Source organism: Triticum aestivum, chromosome 3A, assembly GCF_018294505.1.
Source record: "Triticum aestivum cultivar Chinese Spring chromosome 3A, IWGSC CS RefSeq v2.1, whole genome shotgun sequence".
NCBI classification, from domain to species: Eukaryota; Viridiplantae; Streptophyta; class Magnoliopsida; order Poales; family Poaceae; genus Triticum; species Triticum aestivum.
This window is the reverse complement of record NC_057800.1, coordinates 167,503,129-167,522,339: the sequence shown is the minus strand read 5'-3', so window position 1 is coordinate 167,522,339 and position 19,211 is coordinate 167,503,129. Positions and strand designations below refer to the sequence as shown.

The 19,211-nt window shown below is 49.0% G+C and overlaps 1 protein-coding gene and 1 long non-coding RNA gene across 15 annotated transcripts; one reads left to right on the top strand and one right to left on the bottom strand.

Moving 5' to 3' along the window:
* Positions 1-5,343: 5,343 nt before the first annotated feature.
* On the top strand, positions 5,344-10,927 carry LOC123060828 (uncharacterized). 14 transcript variants are annotated; one of them, XR_006428175.1, is made up of 8 exons: positions 5,344-5,680; positions 5,763-5,957; positions 7,094-7,329; positions 7,474-7,710; positions 7,912-8,052; positions 8,564-8,842; positions 8,938-9,270; positions 9,430-10,927. It is a non-coding gene; the product is annotated as an uncharacterized lncRNA (long non-coding RNA). The 14 variants fall into 14 exon arrangements; XR_006428178.1 differs by lacking the exon at positions 5,763-5,957 and having other exon boundaries at positions 7,094-7,289; XR_006428168.1 differs by having other exon boundaries at positions 5,763-7,329.
* A 77-nt stretch (positions 10,928-11,004) lies between these two features.
* LOC123060827 (heme-binding protein 2) lies at positions 11,005-13,409 on the bottom strand. The gene is made up of 2 exons (XM_044483675.1): positions 13,112-13,409; positions 11,005-11,644 (listed from the first exon to the last, which is right to left on the bottom strand). The coding sequence occupies exons 1-2, from the start codon at positions 13,321-13,323 to the stop codon at positions 11,209-11,211; spliced, it is 648 nt and encodes a 215-aa protein (XP_044339610.1). The 5' UTR covers positions 13,324-13,409; the 3' UTR covers positions 11,005-11,208.
* Positions 13,410-19,211: the final 5,802 nt, after the last annotated feature.

The window sequence follows — 19,211 nt, the reverse complement described above, 5'->3', positions numbered from 1 at the left end:
AAACCAAACAAAATAAAAGGAGAACCCCCTACTAGGCTTCGGCCCACCAGGCCGCCTTGCAGGCCCAACCGGCCGCGCCCCCACTCCCTTATCCTATCCCCACTCCCCCGAACCCTAACCACCCTCCCCCACTCACTCCCACTCCTCTCCCCATGTTCCACTCCTCTTCCCCCCGATCTGGATCGGGGGCAGCGACCCCGTCGCCCTCGCGACCCAACGCCGCCGCCGCACACCGACTCGGTCTGGCTTCGCCCCCGCCGCTCGACGCCATCGCTGGAGCCACCCCGCCGACCTCGTCACCGTCCTCCTCCCCACGGGTCGCCGCCGAGCCCGTTGCCATGCCCCTCCCGCTCCCCTGTGAGCCGCCACCTCCCTCCTCCACCCTCTCCTCCTCTGTGCGCGTGCCCCGCCGTCCGCCTGCGCACGCGTCGCCCTCGCTCGCCTGCCGTCACCCATGCCCGTAGCCGCCGTCTCCACTCCGCCTGGCAGTGCTTGGCCTCACCTCCTTGGTCGCGCCCCCGCGGGCGCTCGCATCTCACGCACCCCCATTCCCCCGTACACTCCGCGCTCGAGCTCCGAACGGGCTCGCGTCCGCCGTGCCCGTCGCCGTGAGCCCCGCCTCGCCTGCTACCGCCTGCTGCCTCCCTCCGCTGCAGCCTCCCTGCTCCCTTCTCCGTCTCCCGCATTTGTCGTGGCCTCGCCCCCACCCACGGCCTCTACTCCGCCGCTCGTTGCACGCCGTCCCGTGCCACTCGCTCTCCCCTGGCACAGCACGCTTGCGCCATCCGCTGCCTCTGGTGCCCCGGCCCGGCCTCATCCTACCCCTCTCCGGCACCGCCCAGCGCTCCTCCCGTTCCTCCCGCTCCGGCCACTGGCGGCCGGCGTCGTTGCAGCCCTCGCTGGCCGCCGCCTGGGTCTGCCCCGTCTAGCAGCGCCCGATAGGGCGCCCAAGCCCAGTGCACCGCGCTCGTTACCCGCGCCCAAACCCGCTAGGCCTCCCCTGGGCCATAGACAGTGGGGCCCCACGCCCAGAATGATTAAAAAATGAAAATGAATAAAAAAGAAATAAATAAATAAAATAATTAACTTAATTAACCTAATTAATCTTGTTTGATTAACCTGATTAGTTAATTAACTTAATTAACTATTGTTAATTAACTAAACAGTCAATGACATGCCGGACCCACACGTCAGTTTGACTAAGTCAACGCCCTGTTGACTGCTGACGTCATGATGACGTCAACGAACACTATTTTGGATAATGTTGATTTAAAATAATTAAATAAATCCTAAAAATGATTTAAATCTTTTAAAATTAATGTAAAATAAACCGTAGCACGGATGAAAAAACTTTGTACATGAAAGTTGCTCAGAACGACGAGACGAATCCGAATACGCAGCCCGTTCGTCCGCCACACATCCCTAGCATAGCATACATGCAACTTTTTCCCTCCGGTTCATTAGTCCGAAAACGCGAAACACCAGGGATATTTTCCCGGAGGTTTCCCCCTTCACCGGTATCACCTCCTACTGCGTTAGGGCACACCTAGCACCGTTACTTGTCATGTCATGCATGGATATGCATCTGTTTGCATTGTATTCATTGTTTCTTCCCCCTCTTCTCTCCGGTGGACTACGAGATTGACGCCGCTGCTGGTGCCCCGATCAACTACTGTGTTGATGACCCCTCCTTCTTGCCAGAGCAACTAGGAAAGCCCCCCCCTTGATCAACCCGATATCGCCTATTCATTCTCTCTGATGCTTGCATTAGAGTAGTGTAGCATGTTACTGCTTTCGGTTAATCCTATTCTGCTGCATAGCCTGTCATTGTTGCTACTGCTGTTACCTTTGCCTGCAATCCTAAATGCTTAGTATAGGATGCTAGTATTCCATTAGTGGCCCTACATTCTTGTCCATCTTCTATGCTATATTATTGGGTCGTGGTCACTTCGGGAGGTGATCACGGGTATATAGTTACATACATATTATATGATACATGTGGTGACTAAAGTCGGGTCGGCTCGTAGAGTACCCGCAAGTGATTCCGATGAGGGGCTGAAAGGATAGGTGGTTCCATCCCGGTAGAGGTGGGCCTGGGTTCCCAACGGCCCCCGACTGTTACTTTGTGGCAGAGCGACAAGGCAGGTTGAGACCACCTAGGTGAAAGGTGGGCCTGGCCCTGGTCGGCGTCCGCGGTTACTTCAAAATAACACGCCTAACGAGATCTTGGTATTTGATCTGAGTCTAGCCACTGGCCTATACGCACTAACCAACTACGCAGGAACAGTTATGGGCACTCGACGTCGTGGTATCAGCCGAAGCCTTCTTGACGTCAGCGACTGAGCGGCGCATGCCGGATTGGACTGGAATGCCTGCTCTTGTATTAGGGAGGCTAGGTCTGCTTACCAGCCATGTTCGCAATGTGCAGGTGTGCAATGGGCGATGGGCCCAGACCCCTGTGCCATAGGATTTAGACCGGCATGCTAACCTCTCTGTTGTGCCTAGGTGGGGCTGCGACGTGTTGATCTTCCGAGGCCGGACATGACCCAGAAAAGTGTGTCCGGTCAAAGGGGATCGAGCATGTTGAGAAATGTGGTGCACCCCTGCAGGGAAGTTTATCTATTCGAATAGTCGTGTCCCTCGGTAAAAGGATGAACCGGAGTTGTGCCTTGACCTTATGACAACTAGAACCGGATACTTAATAAAACACACCCTTCCAAGTGCCAGATACAACCCGGTGATCGCTCTCTCACAGGGCGATGAGGAGAGGATCGCCGGGTAGGATTATGCTATACGTTGTTACTTGGTGAACTTACCAGCTACTCTCTTCTACATGCTTCAAGATGGAGGTTGCCAGAAGCGTAGTCTTCGATAGGCCTAGCTATCCCCCTCTTATTATGGCATTCTGCAGTTCAGTCCACATATACTACCCATTTCATTGGTACTGATGCATATGTAGTGTAGATCCTTGCTTGCGAGTACTTTGGATGAGTACTCACGGTTGCTTTGATACTTCTTTTTCCCCTTTTCCCGGTTATTGCGATCATATGATGGAGTCCAGGATCTAGAGGATGATTTTACGTGGAGTTCGACTTCGAGGAGTAGTTAGGAGGTCCTAGGTAGGAGGCCTTGCCCTTTCGATCGTTGCTACTTTTGTGCTAGCCTTCTTAAGGCAATCTTGTTTAACTTATGTCTGTACTCAGATATGATTGCTTCCGCTGACTCTAATGTATTCGAGCCTTCGAGGCCCCTGGCTTGTAATATAAAGCTTGTATTATTTTAATTTGTGTCTAGAGTTGTGTTGTGATATCTTCCCGTGAGTTCTTGATCTTGATCATACACATCTGCGTGTATGATTAGTGTACGGTCAAATCGGGGGCGCCACAACCTTGCCCGGGCGGCGGCGGCGGTGGTGGGGAAGGAAAACGATAGTCGAAGGAGTGCCTGACGTGGATCGAGACAAGGAAACGCAGCATGGGGATGACGAACCGGAAAACGCGGTCGGCATCCTCATCCACCATCTCATCAGGCTCGCCGAGGAGGAGCTCGAAGGAACGTGGGATGGCGTCGGGGTTCAAAGTCTAGGCAGAGAGGCAAAACGCAGACATGTCACTGCCGTCGACGGTCTCCAGCGTGACGGTGTCGATCTTGCAGAACGGTGAGAGGAGCTGCTGCGCCGAGGCCAGGTCCCAGGCGTGATCCGGGATTCCATGGATCTCAATTTCCACCCTGATGCGCATAGAGATTGGCTCCACGTCGACGATGCGGCTCCAAGGCTGGAGCAACAGCCGAAAGCACGGGGCGCGCGTCGAAGTATCCGCCACCCGAGCACGGTCCTAAGCATCGGGGAAGCGGATGAGGAACTCATCGGGGAGGCGTCGATGGACGGAGAAGGACTGGGGCTCCAGGTTGTAGCGCTCACGCAGAAAGACCGCGACTTCCTCCACAGCAATGCCGGACCGGTTGCCCGCCACCGTGGCCACGAGGGCGCACTCCAGAGTTGTCTCCGCGGTGATGATTCGCACGGAGCGGGGCAGGTAGCAAACCGTAGCAGCAGGGCGAAGGGACGGGTGGATGGACATGAGGGAGGCCTCGCAGGAGGGTGGAGTGGAGCTAGAAGGCAGTGGCGTCGAGGAGAGAGTTTGCGCGGAGGTGGAGGTGGAGAGCACCGTTAGCGGGAGGGAGGGCACCGGCCTGGAAGACGCAGGCCGGCTTGGCCCTGCCACGCTGGAAGCCGAGGAGCCGATGGAGTGTGGGGAGGACGTACGCTGCCGCTTGACCACCGGCGCGTCGCTTGGGGACGATGGGCGCGGCGCAGTGCAGTCACGCGCAATATGCCCAAAGAAATGGCAGCGTCGACAGCAGATGTCACGGTGACACTCAGAGCGGGGGTGGCCACGGCGCAGGCAGTGCGAGCACTCATCAAACGGCGGAGGAGAGGGCCGGCGGCTGGGAGTTTGGGTGCGGCCGGCGCCGTGGCCTGCGGGGGCGCGGACGGGGGCGTCTGCTCCCAGAGGCGATCTCCCATGGAGCCTCCCCCACGACGTCCTCCTCCTGCGCCACACGGTACACCTCGGAACGGAGGCGCACGGCGACAGGCTGTACACGGTCGGAGGTCAGGGAGGGGGAGCGGGTGGCACGACGGTCGGAGGGGGGAGCCGGCGGGTCGCAGAGGGCCTGGAGGTAGGAGCCTCCGCCAGATCCGACGGAGGAGGGGCTGGAGTCCAACCAGCGCTGCCCCCCTATCACGCCCAGTGACGAGAGGGGAAGGGGCGCCCATCAGGCCAAGGGGCGCCGGGGGTCGGCGAGGGAGTTGGGCGCCGGGGCCAGAGTGGCGACCGGCAAGGGAGGGTTGGCGCCGAGGCCGGAGTGGCCGGCGGCGCGAAGCTAGGGGCGCGGTTCAGCAACTAGTTGGTCAGTCAGCTTTATTTGTGCTTGGAATTAGTTTCTCGCGAATAATGCTTGCCGCTCAGCTTTAGTACTACTCCCTCCGTTCCAAATTACTCATCGCAGAGATGGATGTATCTAGAAGTAAAATACATCTAGATACATCCATACCTGCGACAAGTAATTCGGAACGGAGGGAGTAGTTATTTTGCATTTGGTGGACAGTACCTGATTTACGTCGATCATTCTTAGTTGATCACGCAACATGGAGCATATGGTACATCCATTGTGTCACTTCTTCATCACAGGCATACAGACAACCAAAGGTCACATCCAAAATAATAGGGTGTGCATCAAGAGGGGTTGTTCGCGCGTGCCACGTGGGCGGAGGCATACTGTGCGGCGCAGCCAATGAAAGGAGCAAAGGTCTCGCGCTATCAGCGTCGAGAGAGAGAAAAAAAGGGGAAAGAGCGCTAGCCCCACGCCCCACCAGCCCCAGATTCGTTCCACATCCCCCGGTTCCTTGCCCTCTCCCTCTCTCTGGACGACCTCCCCCGCCGCCGCCGCCACCACGTCTTCTCTTCTCCCCTCACCTCTCCCCATCCACCAGCGACCTCCTCCTGTTCCCCTCCCGCAGATTGAGCAGCAGGCTGCGAGGGCACGTCGTGGCAGGAGGTGGAGCAGAGCGGATCTGCGGGTCGTCGCCGTTCTTCCGCTCGAGGCCACCCTCGTCCACGTACTTCTCGCCACCATGCGTGGACGCCGGTGAGGCCACCCTTCCCTCCACACACAGGTACTCCCCCGCCCCCTTCCATGCCCTCTACCTTTCCCTAATTTAGCTCTCTTCCCTGACCATGTCTATCTTCTACACATAGAGAGCTGTGGTGGCTGGACACCAGGGTACCAAATTGGAGGCTAAATAAGCATATATGTCCAATTCTCAGACTAGATTTTAATGAAGGAAGTTGCAGTTCATTACACTGCAAATTATGAATATGGATCCATCCTTCTGTGCTAATGAAGGGGTGGATGTAATAAGGCTGCTGGCAATGCATGGATGCTTAGATGAGGTGCTAAGCACATTAAATAGCTTAGCAACTATACTCCCCAATGCATAGGTGCTTAGCTTATGGTTGCTAAGCTTGCTTCATTTAATGATTTAACAACTAAAGCTCTTCATGTATTGGTGGGCTCCATTCTTTTAAATATTTTGCCTAGGTTCACGTGCTTAGCATTGGTTCTTCCTGAGGTCACCACACCCATCTCTCCCCTCTTAAATAACTTGCCACATCAGATTTTTTGCCTACGTGGAAGGCTTAGCACCTGTACAAGGTGGAGCATTGGGAGGGGCCTAAGAATTGTATGTGACAAACGGGTGCTTCCTATAGGTATTCTTTCTTGCATCCTAATGTATAGTATACCTACCTTTTACGACCGCGGAATCTTTTTCCATGACTAGATTGGCTCTCTCACTTTTCTCCTGTCCATGCTTTTCCAAATATTTCACATCTGATGTTCTGCTTCCGCTTGTCTATATCACGGTGCGCACTGCCCATGGAGCTTCAGATGAACCAGTTTACTTTTAGCGGTGCATTCCACAATAGCGGCTCTCACATTTTTTTCACATGTTTTAAAATATGCATATTTTGATGTACTGGTTGCAGTAACAGAGCTGAATCACTCGTTGTATGCTACTTCATATTTGCATATCCCCTTTCTTACAAGCTACCATAGGGGCGTGCATCATGCTATAAGTTTATACTACAATAATTACTCCCAGATTGAATTTTGTGTCCACTATAGAATCTTCAAAAAAGAAGTCTAAGAAAAACTAAACGGTCATCTTAATGGGACTTAATATATCCAAAAAGCGCATGACTCAAGTTCCATTACTTACATTTAACATCTCACTTGCTGCACTCATCTTCTGTTTAGCTCTGCTTTTCCATCTAGCTTCACTTAGCATTTTATTCTGATCGCAATCTATGCTGTTCAAGCATGATTATCTCCTACATAAACATGCTCCATTACATGCTTTTACAAAACTGAATCAAAATAAACTAACTTCATTTAAGAAATTGTTTTCACACTGACAGGAGACATGTAACTCAGAGCATTTCATTTCCATCCACTGCTCTGTATCTTCGCCTTTCATGTTACAATTAAATTCATCCACTGCAGTATTAACTATTTTCCCTTACCACAGAAAAGAAATGGCAAGGAAACAGAGGGCGCAGGACTACTAGAGGCAAAGACAGACGGACGCGGTCGGAGCAGTATGGCAGCGTCGATGGGGATGGAGGAGCGCACAGAGATGCTGCGGAGCACTGCTGATGAGCTTGTCGGCAGGACGAGCTGCACTCACTGCTGCACGGCAACCCCGGCCCGGTCTGCTTCGACAGGTTTGAGCCCTCCGTCACCGACCGCGTGCACATCTAGCAGGTCAATAATAAATTAATAATTTTCCAACTCTCAACTTCCCAGCCGGCCAAGTTTCTCTTGCCGCAAATTTCTTTGTTTCTACCACATCAGAATGGCTGACACACGTCCTTGCCTTCTCGTCGTTTGTTTCTACCAAATTGTAAGGGTGTTGGGAAGGTGATCAATGTGAACAAGATGGTCAGGGCCAGATATAGAGTAAAAATCCTAATAGCGGACCAGAGGACCGGAGTGAAGGACTCGGCAAGATAAGGACGTCGGTCGCCAATTCACTGTGATTGAGATCCGCGTCGTAACCAGAGAGCAGTTGGACCATGACAAGGACGTCGCCATCGGCTAATCCGCCATGTGGGATTATTGTTTGACCTTTCACAGTTCCTCCAGGTGTCCATAACATCAAGCATAATTTTGATGTTTCTTAACCTTTTGCATTCTACTCTAATCAGTTAAGTTAGGCCTATAACCGAGAAGTTTTTCTTATACTATTAGTTATGAATTTTGTTTTGTTATCTTCCTGATTCGATGTGATTAGCACAATACTAAATTTGCCGGCTACTAATTGATACTTATGTGTGATACTTTTAGTGTGTGCTGACAGATTAATCTAAAGCATCAAGATCTGTAAGTGCTCGTGGGTCCTCAAGGTGCTGGTTCGTGAGCTCAGTTTGTTTGGGACATCGAAGGTTATCTTGGGCGATGTGCATCAACAAAGAAGTTTACAATTGCGTAAGTGCCCACTAGCGCTGGATCTAGAATGCTTCCACTATCAGATCTCTAAAATTTTGGAACCAGTGAGTATAGCCCATTATTGTCATAACCATGATATCGAAATTGATACCTAGCTCATGTGTGTGCATCATACATATCGAATGCATCTTGAGAATGGGCAGTGCATCTTTTCCATTGAATAGAAGTTATATTTCTATGATAAGGATGCTCCATTTTGTTGTTGTTCTCCTGCATAGCTATATGTTAGCAGGGCGTACTCTATGGAAGTTCATGTTTTTGGTATTGCGATGGATATTTAGATATTTGCCCCTCCAACTACTGGAAAGAATTAACAAAATTATGTCATTGCAATCTAGCTTTATATAAAAGTTGATCAGGATATGCACATATCTATGTGTTTAACTAATTTAATCCATAAATTTGTTTTTTTACTAGAGAACATCTCTTTTTGTACAATCCCAAAGATCTGCTCATATATCAAGTGTGTTTCTTTATTGTTTTCGTGCAGAATGAGATTGTTTTGAGGACAAATCTACCGACCGAGGAGCACGCTAGCCAGGTATACACAGGAGAAGTGTATGAACTGTCTGTGCAAACCATATGTGAATCTGAACCCTTCTTAGTGGAGGCAGTAATTGCCAACTTGAAATACATAGCACCGCATCCCAACAGTAAAACCAGGGAAAAATGATCTAGGTTGGAATATGGGGTCAATGCTAGAGAAGACGGTGAAGCATTCATGTGCATGTGCAAGGAGCAGGAGATCCTGTGTTGCCATGCCGTCAAGGTAACATTTTGTTGGTCCTACTATATCTGCATACTTACTGTTAGCTGCTATATGTACATACAACCTTCAATACTTTCCAGCTTCAATTTTGTCAGGTGATGATCCACCTGGGTGTGCGTGAGATACCAAGGTTACATGTTGTGCCACCAAGTTGCCACAGAGCCCTGGTGAATCGCAGATGGATAGTGAGCTATGAAAGCACTCCGTGATGCATGTTAAGTTCTGAGACCTGGCGCATGACCCTTGTGATGATGAAGGGTCCTGGGCCTACAAAGTTGTCATGAAGGGCCTCGACAGACTGAACCCAGACCTAGCCGCGCCAAACGCCGTGCCCCGCCGCTACAACAAGCCAACATTACGGTAGCCGAGGATCCTCATTTATTCCAAAAGGTGCCGAATATGGTTGACTAACTCCAGTCCATGAGGAAGTGAGTTCAATGTTGTATTCTTGTTTGTTACGAGTGTGATTACCTTTTTCTATTTGGCTTTCTATACCATTAAAAGCCATGCTATTCCTACCATAACTTACTGAAATCTTTTATGAGAAACTTTTTATGAATTATTTTCAGTATTTATACTTGTTGTAGGTAAAGGACATATATTCAACTTACTATGTCTATTACGAACAGAGTTCCCTGGAAATGTGTCAAAACAAATAGCTGATAACCAGCAATTTTCCACCAATGGAAGCCCCGTGTGATTTAGGTACCATTTGCTCTCTTGGATTTTGTTATTTAGCCATGTCATGTTAAATATTACGCGGCTTGCTAATGTTATATATTTAGTCGCTTATATGATGTCTGTTTGGTCGTTGCTCTAGCCTCAGACCCAAGAAATTTGTTTGTTTGTCCATTTGACCAAAATAATCTGTGTTGCTTTAAAGTCCAGTAAACAAAGAAACAACTTCGATGCATGTATATGCCTTTCAGTTTCACTTGCATCCAATAAATATAATTATGACACTTGTTGTCTTGCTGTGTTGTTCAATTATCGCCAGGATGTTAACAAGCCCATTATATATCCTTGGTAAACCACATGATACTGTTTCCTAATCACATGTTTTTCCTACACAAACTATACGAGTTTTATGCAAAGGTATCATCTAAAAGGAATTATGGGCTTCATATATGCTCCAGTATCATAGTATTTTTCCATGGTTCATGGCAATAATTTCTCTACTTGGGATTCCATAGAATTCTTTTGGTCTGCATAGTTTTGTTTTTACAGTTGAAAAAAACTAATAAATTAACAAGACCTTTTATGCATAATTATGTTGCCATGATATGCATAATTATGGTAGTTAGCATAGTGACTTTGACACTTTTTAGATATGCTCCAACCTTGAGTTTACTCAATCTCGCATTAGCCTATTGTGTTTGAAATTTGCTTACATGAAAACAGATGTTGAATTTTCCTTTGATTTATCATTTGTCAGTTTTTATCTTTTTGATATTTGCATGGGATGGATTTGAACTTCACTCTTGCTAAAGCCCTGTATGCGAGTTTGTTTGAGTTACTTGTAGAACAAATTAACAAGGCCTTCTTAGTTGGCAAGCGTCGAGTTGGGTGGTCAATCAGTTTCCCCCTGCATCTGCGAAGTGGCAGAAGAAGGCTACGATGGATGTGCTCAGGGCGTTGCCATCTCCATCCCCGCACCATCTTTGTCACATGCAGCATCTGACTTACCTCCTCAAGGCAGGAGTGGCTCTTCAAGGAGAATGAGATTGAGGATGGAGGCACTGAACCCGCATGCATGATGACGATGCATAAAAGTCACGTCGGCGGCTCCTGCGGGTTGACGTTGGCCGCCAACAATGACGAGGTCGGCGGCTTTGATGTGGGGGTCATCGACCTTACCTCTGACGGGAATTAGTAATCTTTTTCTTTGGTTTTTAGTTATTATTATGCTCGGTGTCCCGCTTCTGCGTTGTAAAAATAAAGTGGGAATTAGTAATCTTTTTCTTTGGTTTTTAGTTATTATTATGCTCGGTGTCCCGCTTCTGCGTTGTAAAAATAAAGTGCGTGTCCACTTTGATAAATACGGATGTCCACGGACTTAGTTGGTGGTATCAGTTTGGTGATCCATGTTGAAGATGCCCTAATCTCCTTGTATTTAAGTGTCATTTAGTATTTAGCTCTTCTGAAATTTGTAAAGCAACTTCTTACTTTCATGTCATGTCCATGTGTTAACAAGATAGCAAAAAAGCAATTGGCATGGGCGGCTACCAACCTAGCACCGCCCAGCTTTCACTTAGGAGACGTCACCGGGTGGCGTCCCAACCCCTAGTATATACAAAGCTACACAGCTTACACGGTGCCGCATTTCGCTTGGTTTTATGGTGATGGCATACTGCATAGAGCATTTTTTAATAAGCCTCCACACCAGCAGATCTGCAGTCGACGTCGAACCACACCTCGTTGACACGGCCGACGATGCGGAAGGGGCTGTTGTACTGTGCGATGGAGTAGGCGTTCTTGCTAGGGTGATTCGTGGAGTTCCCCCACGGTGACCGGCTCAAGCTCAAGGCGAGTTTCTCAGCTTCCTCGACGACATTGTGGTCGCGTGCGTAGCCTGAGAAGCTCCTGACGGCGACGCAGTGGCCTGGCCACCTATCTGGATGTAGGTTCAGCTCCGGGAGAGGGACAGGAGGGGAAGCTTGGAACTCTAATGGCAAGTAGAGCCGGACAAAGTAGGCCGAAGAGTGGAGAGGCCCCGCGCCTGGGACGATGCTTGTTAGGATAGGGGTCGTCATTCTGATCCTGGAAGAGTTGAGGTTTGCGCCCATCAGGTATTGGAACAACCTGGCAGAAATCAGTGACGACATTAAAGGTTCAGGGTCACTGAATATGATAATAGGGTTTGGACCAAGTGGGTAAATTCATGAGACAGGAAACTTTCAGAATGGGCAATGGAAAGCAAACTCGAAAGCAAATCCTGGACAAACATCAATATACTTGATTCATGTAACTGAATGTGCACAATGGAGAGCAAATTATGGACAAACATCAATATACTTGATTCATGTAACTAAATGTGCACAATGGAGAGCAAATTATGGACAAACATCAATATACTTGATTCATGTAACTAAATGTGCACATAGTAAATTACCTGGAAGGCTGGAAATTAAAATAACCCCCCCACAAACAAAAGTGTCAAAATAACTTGCAGATTGTGATGCCGTCATAAGTTCACATGCCGCTGTTGAGCAATTACCTCATGCAATGAAATTTTGTATTTCACGAGCTAGCAAAGTTGATATATCGCATCAGTTGAACTTTTGCAAGACCTAGGTGGAAACAACACTTGGGATCGATCCGATTATTTGGGCCCTTTGAGTTATCAATTTCACAAATCAAAAGATCCGTTATACATCAAGAATTATTCGCAGATGGAGGCAAAGATCTTAATATCAGTTCCTGGAATTAAGAAATGCCTCTAACGTATGGCTAAATGAAACAGGGCAGTGCAGAATCATTGAATTGTTCGTGTTGATGCAGACTACGGCCCTGGACGGGTAGCAGTAAACATAAAATATGTATTTGGACCTATCACAATTCAGATAGCCTAGTTATTTGGGAGTCTGGTCTGTTTCATAAGTGCAGTGTCAAAAACGCTCTTATATTATGGGACGGAGGAAGTACATCAGAGCGGCAAAGTCAGATTATAGATGTACTAACATATCTTGTATCAGGTCAGAAATGGATTATGTTTGTTTAATTTTGCAACGAGAATGGTTAACTCTTGTCTATATTCGAGGTGATTCACAACCGAGGTTCGATCATTCTCATAGAGTAATGGCTGATCCTACATTTCCTTGTGCTACAGATTCTCCTGCCAACTTGCAGAATTGTGCACGGCAACACACTCTACTCAGGATGACATGCTTCTCAACTCACATGTCTCAGCTGAGAAGATGTACTAGCATCCTGATGAAAGGCAAACGGGACAGCGACCCCCTAACTTGCTCATCAATTTCTTCCACAAGTCATCCACTGCTTACCCGACCCAACCCTAAACCAAGAATCGACACGCCAACGGAACAAATCGAAGGACGGTAATAATCACAAAAAATAAAAAGAACGCGAGGATTACAAATCGACAGCCCCTAAATCGAAGGATGATAGGATTGCATCTGGTGACAGACTGCGGAGGATGATAGGATTGCATCCAGAGGACGGCGTGCTTACAGGAATCGATCAATCAGTCAATCAGGTGATTCCGTGACGATCCAAGCAAGATCGTGGGGGTGGTGAGAAGCGTATCACCTGTGGAAGCCGAGCTTGGTGGCGACGTGGAAAGAGGTGTCGTCGGAGGGGGCGGACATCCAGACGGTGTCGCGGTAGTGCCGCACCTCGAAGTCCGACTCCGCGTGCACCGTCGCGTACTGCGGCGACTCCGAGCCGCGGGCGTCCGGCGAGAGCAGCGCGAGGAGGAGGAGGACGGGGAGCAAGGGCACCGCCGGATGCTGCCGCTCCATGGTCTTCGCCTCGCCGGCAGCTGCGGCGTCAGTCTTCGCTCTCGCCTTGCCGAGACCAGGGGGAAACGGGCAGCGGATGCGCACAGTGTACTCCCTCCAAGACATACCTGGCCAAACGGGCCGGCCCGGCCTGGCCCATCTTAATCGTGCCTGGCCTGGCATGGCCCGCCAGGGCACTATTACTATACAGGCCGTACCGTGCCGGCCCGCGTGCTGCGCCCCCAGGCCCAGGCACGTTGGCCCGTTTAGCACGGTGGGCCGCATATTTTCAGCCTGTTATTTTGACGCACTGAGCGTTTTTAGCCTATTTTTACATGTTGGGCCATATACAGATGTATAAAAATAAATAAATAAACGTAATCGGGTCGTGCCTTGCCGGCCCGCGTGCCTGGCCTCCAGGCCCAGGCACGGCCCAGGGCGTGCCCCGTGCCGTGCCTGGCCCAAGACGGGACGTGCCGGCGTGCTCACGGACCGGCCCGAAAAAACGGCACATTTGGCCAGCTATACTCCAAGATGGAGAAATCAAGACTGTGTTCGGAAGAAATCACTCGGTTTAAAATGATATCCTCTTCTTTTTTGCATGAAAAGAGATTATAAATTGTGACCCACCACCACATACAACCATGCATGGAAAAATGTTCTCCATCTATCTACTTACCTGTATAAAAGAAAGAGAGAGGACAAATCCAAGCAATTATACTCGTCCATCTACAATATCCGATGGCCCTTAATCCTCCCGTGGTTAACACACCAAGCCACGCATTAAGTCACTATAATCCATCTATCATCCCTAGCATACGCCGCCGTTCAAAAAAAACCCACTCCCAGTGATGCACGCCCGCACGACCTCTCCCCTCTCCTCCTCATCCCAAAGCACGCAAGACCTCCCCCCCCCCCCTCCTCCTCCCAACGGATGCCACACGACGAGCGGGCCTCCGCACGCCCATCCTCCTCGCGCCGTTCGCCGCCCCGCTGTTCGCCGATGGAGCCGCCCGTCGTGACGCCGCGGTAGACGCCGCACCGTACGCCACGGGAGCCGCCGAGCTGCGACACCCTACGCAGCGGGAGCTGCCCGTCACACCCTTCGCCATGGGTCGTCGAGGGAGCTGCCGCCCGTCGCGCCCTTCGCCGAGGGAGCCGCCACCCCGTCATTCCTGTCAACATACTTATCAATTAGGAAATCTCCATTACCCAGAAAACAGAACTACAACAACTTTGAGCAATCTGTTGTTTAGTTATCACAATTGCAACTTGCATGAAGCCATATGCTCAACAGAAACAGAGAATCCCACCACTAAAACTCCAGCATCATAGTAATTTTGTGGGTAAGATTGATCAAATATTTCACAGTATCGTGAGCCGTTTCCATGGTCCAGAATAGTGCTATATTTATCTAGCAACAAAATAGCACTAAAAGTTGAAGGAAGGGTTGCCAACGAGGCAACTAAAGAAGTCTCGCCACCTCGACACCATGGATGTGTATGTGCGTTGTGGTAGAGAAACTGAGGATGCCTTCCATGCAGTTGTTACGTGCCCTCAAGCACATGCTGTATGGGAGGCCATGAGAGATGAATGGCAAATACCTGAACAAGATGAGCTGATCAATACTGGTCCAGAATGGGTGCTTGATCTTCTTGCCAGAGTTAATGAGAGAGTGCGGAGAAATGTGCTAATGATTATCTGGAGGAATTGGCAGACCAGGAACGATCAAGTACATGATAAACCAGTGCTACCTGTACACATAACAAGGTCCTTTCTGTCGAGCTACATGTGTTCGCTAATTCAGGTGCAGAGTAAGGACGGCGGGGACCCTGTGAAAGGAAAAGGTATAATGGAAGAAAGCCTACAAGAGCCAGTGAAGGAGAGGTATGCCAGTGCTCGTGCACAATGGCCACCGCCTGCTGTGGGGTGCCTTGAAATCACAGTCGATGGTGCTTACCGTGACAAAGAGAAGAACGCAGGGACAGGTCTAGTGATCCGTGATTCGGCTGGTGATTTGATACACGTCATGCCAATACTTATCTAGGTGTCGGGGTCCTCTGGAAGCAGAACTTATGGCCGCAAAGGAAGGTGTGGAGATGGCGCGTAGATATGCTGCCGGTCCGTTTGTCCTCCAAACAGACTGTTCAAACCTAATCAAACTGATTAAGGAAACGAAGCCGGACAGGTCTTGCTTGGGACACCTGATACAAGAGTTGAGAAACTTATTCTTTGAGGAGAGGGAGCTTATTATTATGAAAGTAGATAGAATTCAGAATAGGGTTGCAGATTTTCTAGCTAAATTTTCGCGCTCGGAGCATCAAACCGACTTGTGGTTACAAGATGCCCCCGAGAATCTTCTTTGCCTTTTGGCTATGGATTGTAATCCTATTTACTAATCAATAAAGCTCCCAATCTTCACGCAAAAAATAACACTAAAAGTATACTCTAATAATTACGATTCAGGTTATTCCAGGAATAGCACATGCTCCAGAATGTTAGAATATGTTGTGTAGAGATAGGAAAGGTGTTTAAATTGTAATCTCTTTCTATCTCTTCTTCTGTTCTGATTCTTCTACCGACTTTCTCTGTAAAGATCCTTCGCTCGATCTCTCCCTTGTAAGCCACTTCCATCTAGTTTTACATGGTAACAGAGCCTCTTCCTCGATAGATTGGGTAGAGATCGCATCTAACTACCCAGGCGACTGCAACTATGTCCACCACCGCCGCCGCCATGACACTCAGCACCATGGGTGTGCTGACCACCACCTTCTCCTCCGCTTTTGCGTCATCATCCACCTCCACCTCCACCAACTCCTTCCTCGGATCGCCGCCGCAAGAGAAGCTGACGAGGGGCAACTTCCTGCTATGAAAGGCCATCGTCCTACCCCAGATCAAGGGCGCGTAGATGGAACATCATCTCGACGCAAAGAGCCCGGCACCGCCGGCCAGCCTCACTATTACCAAGGACGGTGAAGAAGAACAGGTGGTAAACTTTGTGAGATCTCTCTGGTACGCACAGCAGCAACAACTCCAAGGTTATTTGATGGGATCTCTCTCCCGCGACATCCTTGCACGGGTTGCCACGCTCCAGACGCCGGCTGAAGTCTGGCGCGCCATCCACGACACGTTCGCCGCCCAGAGTCAAGCCCAAGCAATCAGCACCCGCATCGAGCTCACAAACCTTCAAAAAGGTAATATGATCATGGCTGAGTATCTTGGAAAGATTAAGAATCTCACCGACAAAGCAGCCTACACCGCCACCGCACTCTCTGATCTAGAGATCGTGTCCAAGATCTTGTCCAGGTTGGACATGGATTATAATCCAGTAGTCTCAGCCCTTGCTGCTCGGGTGGAGCCGATCACCGTTCAGGAGCTATACAGCCAGCTCCTGCGCTTTGACGCCCGCCTCAGTCTCCTTCATGGCACCAACCTTTGCCAATCCTTCGCCAACTCTGTCTTGCATGGACGCGGCCGTGGGCACGGTCACCACGCGCAATGCAGCAGTGGGCATAGGCGCGGCAACAACCAGGGTAGCGGCAGCTACAACAACATAGGAGGTGGCGGCTACAACAACACCGGCAACAGACCGAGGGAGGTGGCTTCAACAACAACACCAACCGCCGCCCCTCCTCCTTCTCATGTGGTCGCCCTCGCTGCCAACTCTGCAAGAAGGCCGACCATGAGGTTATGGACTGCTGACACCGCTTTGATGAAGACTATGTTCCTGATGCTCGCCATGTTGCTGTGGCTATGCGTGAGCAAGGAGGAGATGGATTGTGGTATGTTGACTCCGGTGCAACGGATCATGTCACAAGTGAACTAGAGCAACTTGCTCTCCGTGAAAAGTACCACGACAATGATCAAATTCACACCGCAAGCGGTGGAGATATGGATATTCGACACATTGGTCAAGCTTTTATTAATTCCCCTACGCTTAAACATGATCTGATCTTAAAAGATGTCCTTCATGTTCCACAAGCTGACAAAAATCTTGCCTCTATGTCTCACTTAGCCACTAATATTGATGTCTTCTTTGAAACTCACCCTCGTTACTTTTTTATAAAGGACCGGGCAACGAGGGAACTTCTACCCCACGGTAGATGCATTGGAGGCCTCTACCCCATCACATTCGAAGCACTTAGTCGCAAGCATCGTCAAGTCTACTCCTTCATCAAGCCCTCTTTGGCAAGGTGGCATCAAAGATTAGGACATTCGTCTTCAGTCATAGTTAAACAAGTAGTCAATAAAGGCAATCTTTCTTTGTCACATAGCCCAATTAGTGGTTCAGTTTGTGAAGCTTGTCAATGTACCAAGAGTCACCAACTTCCCTATCCTAAGTCAAGTAGTGTTTCTCATGCTCCTTGGCTTATTTTCAGTTTCATTGATGACTATAGCAAGTTTACTTGGATTTATTTGCTCAAGTATAAAAAAGTTTTTTCCTGTATTCCAAGAGTTTCAAAAACTTATCGAAAGACACTTTGACAGGAAAATTTTAACAGTCCAAAGTGATTGGGGAGGGGAGTATGAGAAGCTCAACTCCTTCTTTCGTAGCATAGGCATTGTACACCGGGAAAGTATGAGGTGCTCCCAGCCTTGGGGTACTCCCGATGCTCCAATGTCGAAAATATATTTTCAAACGTTTCAAAAAATTATGAAAAAAATCTGAATGTTGATAGGGAATATTACTACAACCCCTAAAAAGTTCAAGTCCAAAATCGAAATGCACATTGAGAAACAAAAAAGACAAATCCATATGTGAATAGTGTCAATGTTGCTTTGGTCTTTTTTTACACTATTTATGCTAGATTTCACATTTTTGTTTATCAATGTGTGTTTTGAGTTTGGACCTGAAATTTTTAGGGATGGTAGGCACATTCCTTATGAAAATTCATATTTTTTCTAGAATTTTTGAAATATTAAAAAATGTTTTTATGACATTGGATCACTAGGAGTACCTCAAGGTTGGGAGCACCCGATATTTTCCCATTAAACACCATGTGTCTTGTCCTCATGCTCACCAGAAAAACGGCTATGCCGAGCATAAACATCGCCACATTGTTGAAGTTGGTCTCTCTCTACTTGCTCATGCCTCCATGCCTCTCAAATATTGGGATGAAGCCTTTATTACTGCCACATATCTTATTAATTGTTTGCCTAGCAAAGTCATTGGCAATTCTACTCTATTGGAGCGTCTCTATCATCAAAAACCAGATTACAACTCTCTCAAAAAAATTGGGTGTGCTTGTTATCCCAATCTTCGTCCATACAATCGTCATAAACTTGAGGTCCGTTCTACTCAATGTGTTTTTCTTGGCTATAGTAATCTCCATAAAGGGTACAAGTGCCTAGAGATTGCAACTGGCGTATTTATATTTCCAAAGATGTTGTTTTTGATGAAACTCTTTTTCCTTTTGCCAAACTTCATCCCAATGCAGGAGCCCTTCTCCGTGCTGAAATAGCTCTTCTTCCAGATCACGGGGGTGAATTAAATAAAACTGACCATGTGCAAAATTCCATAGAAAATTGTAATTCTGCAGATTTTGGCCATCATTTTATGTATGCAAATCTGACAAAACGGGCACAGGATCCAATACTGATGTGGCTGGCAGCAGCGCTCGATCCCATGACGATTCCGCGCCAATCCTGCTGTCTCTGTCGGCGCGCGATCCCAGGAGGATCGCCTTTCCTTGCATGCATCCAGTCGCGCGCGGGTGGCCGACCGAGTTGAGCCCGCCTGTTCAGACGCGCGGTTAGCTGAGCTAGCCAGCCCAGGCGCGCGCGTGGCCGATAGCCCCCACAGGGTGGAGCCCGCCAGCCTTGGCGCGGGCGGGAAATCATCACCTGGCGCCACGTGTCCGCAAATCGAGGCGGCTCCCGACAGCAGAACACCTGAGGTGTCAGAGCTG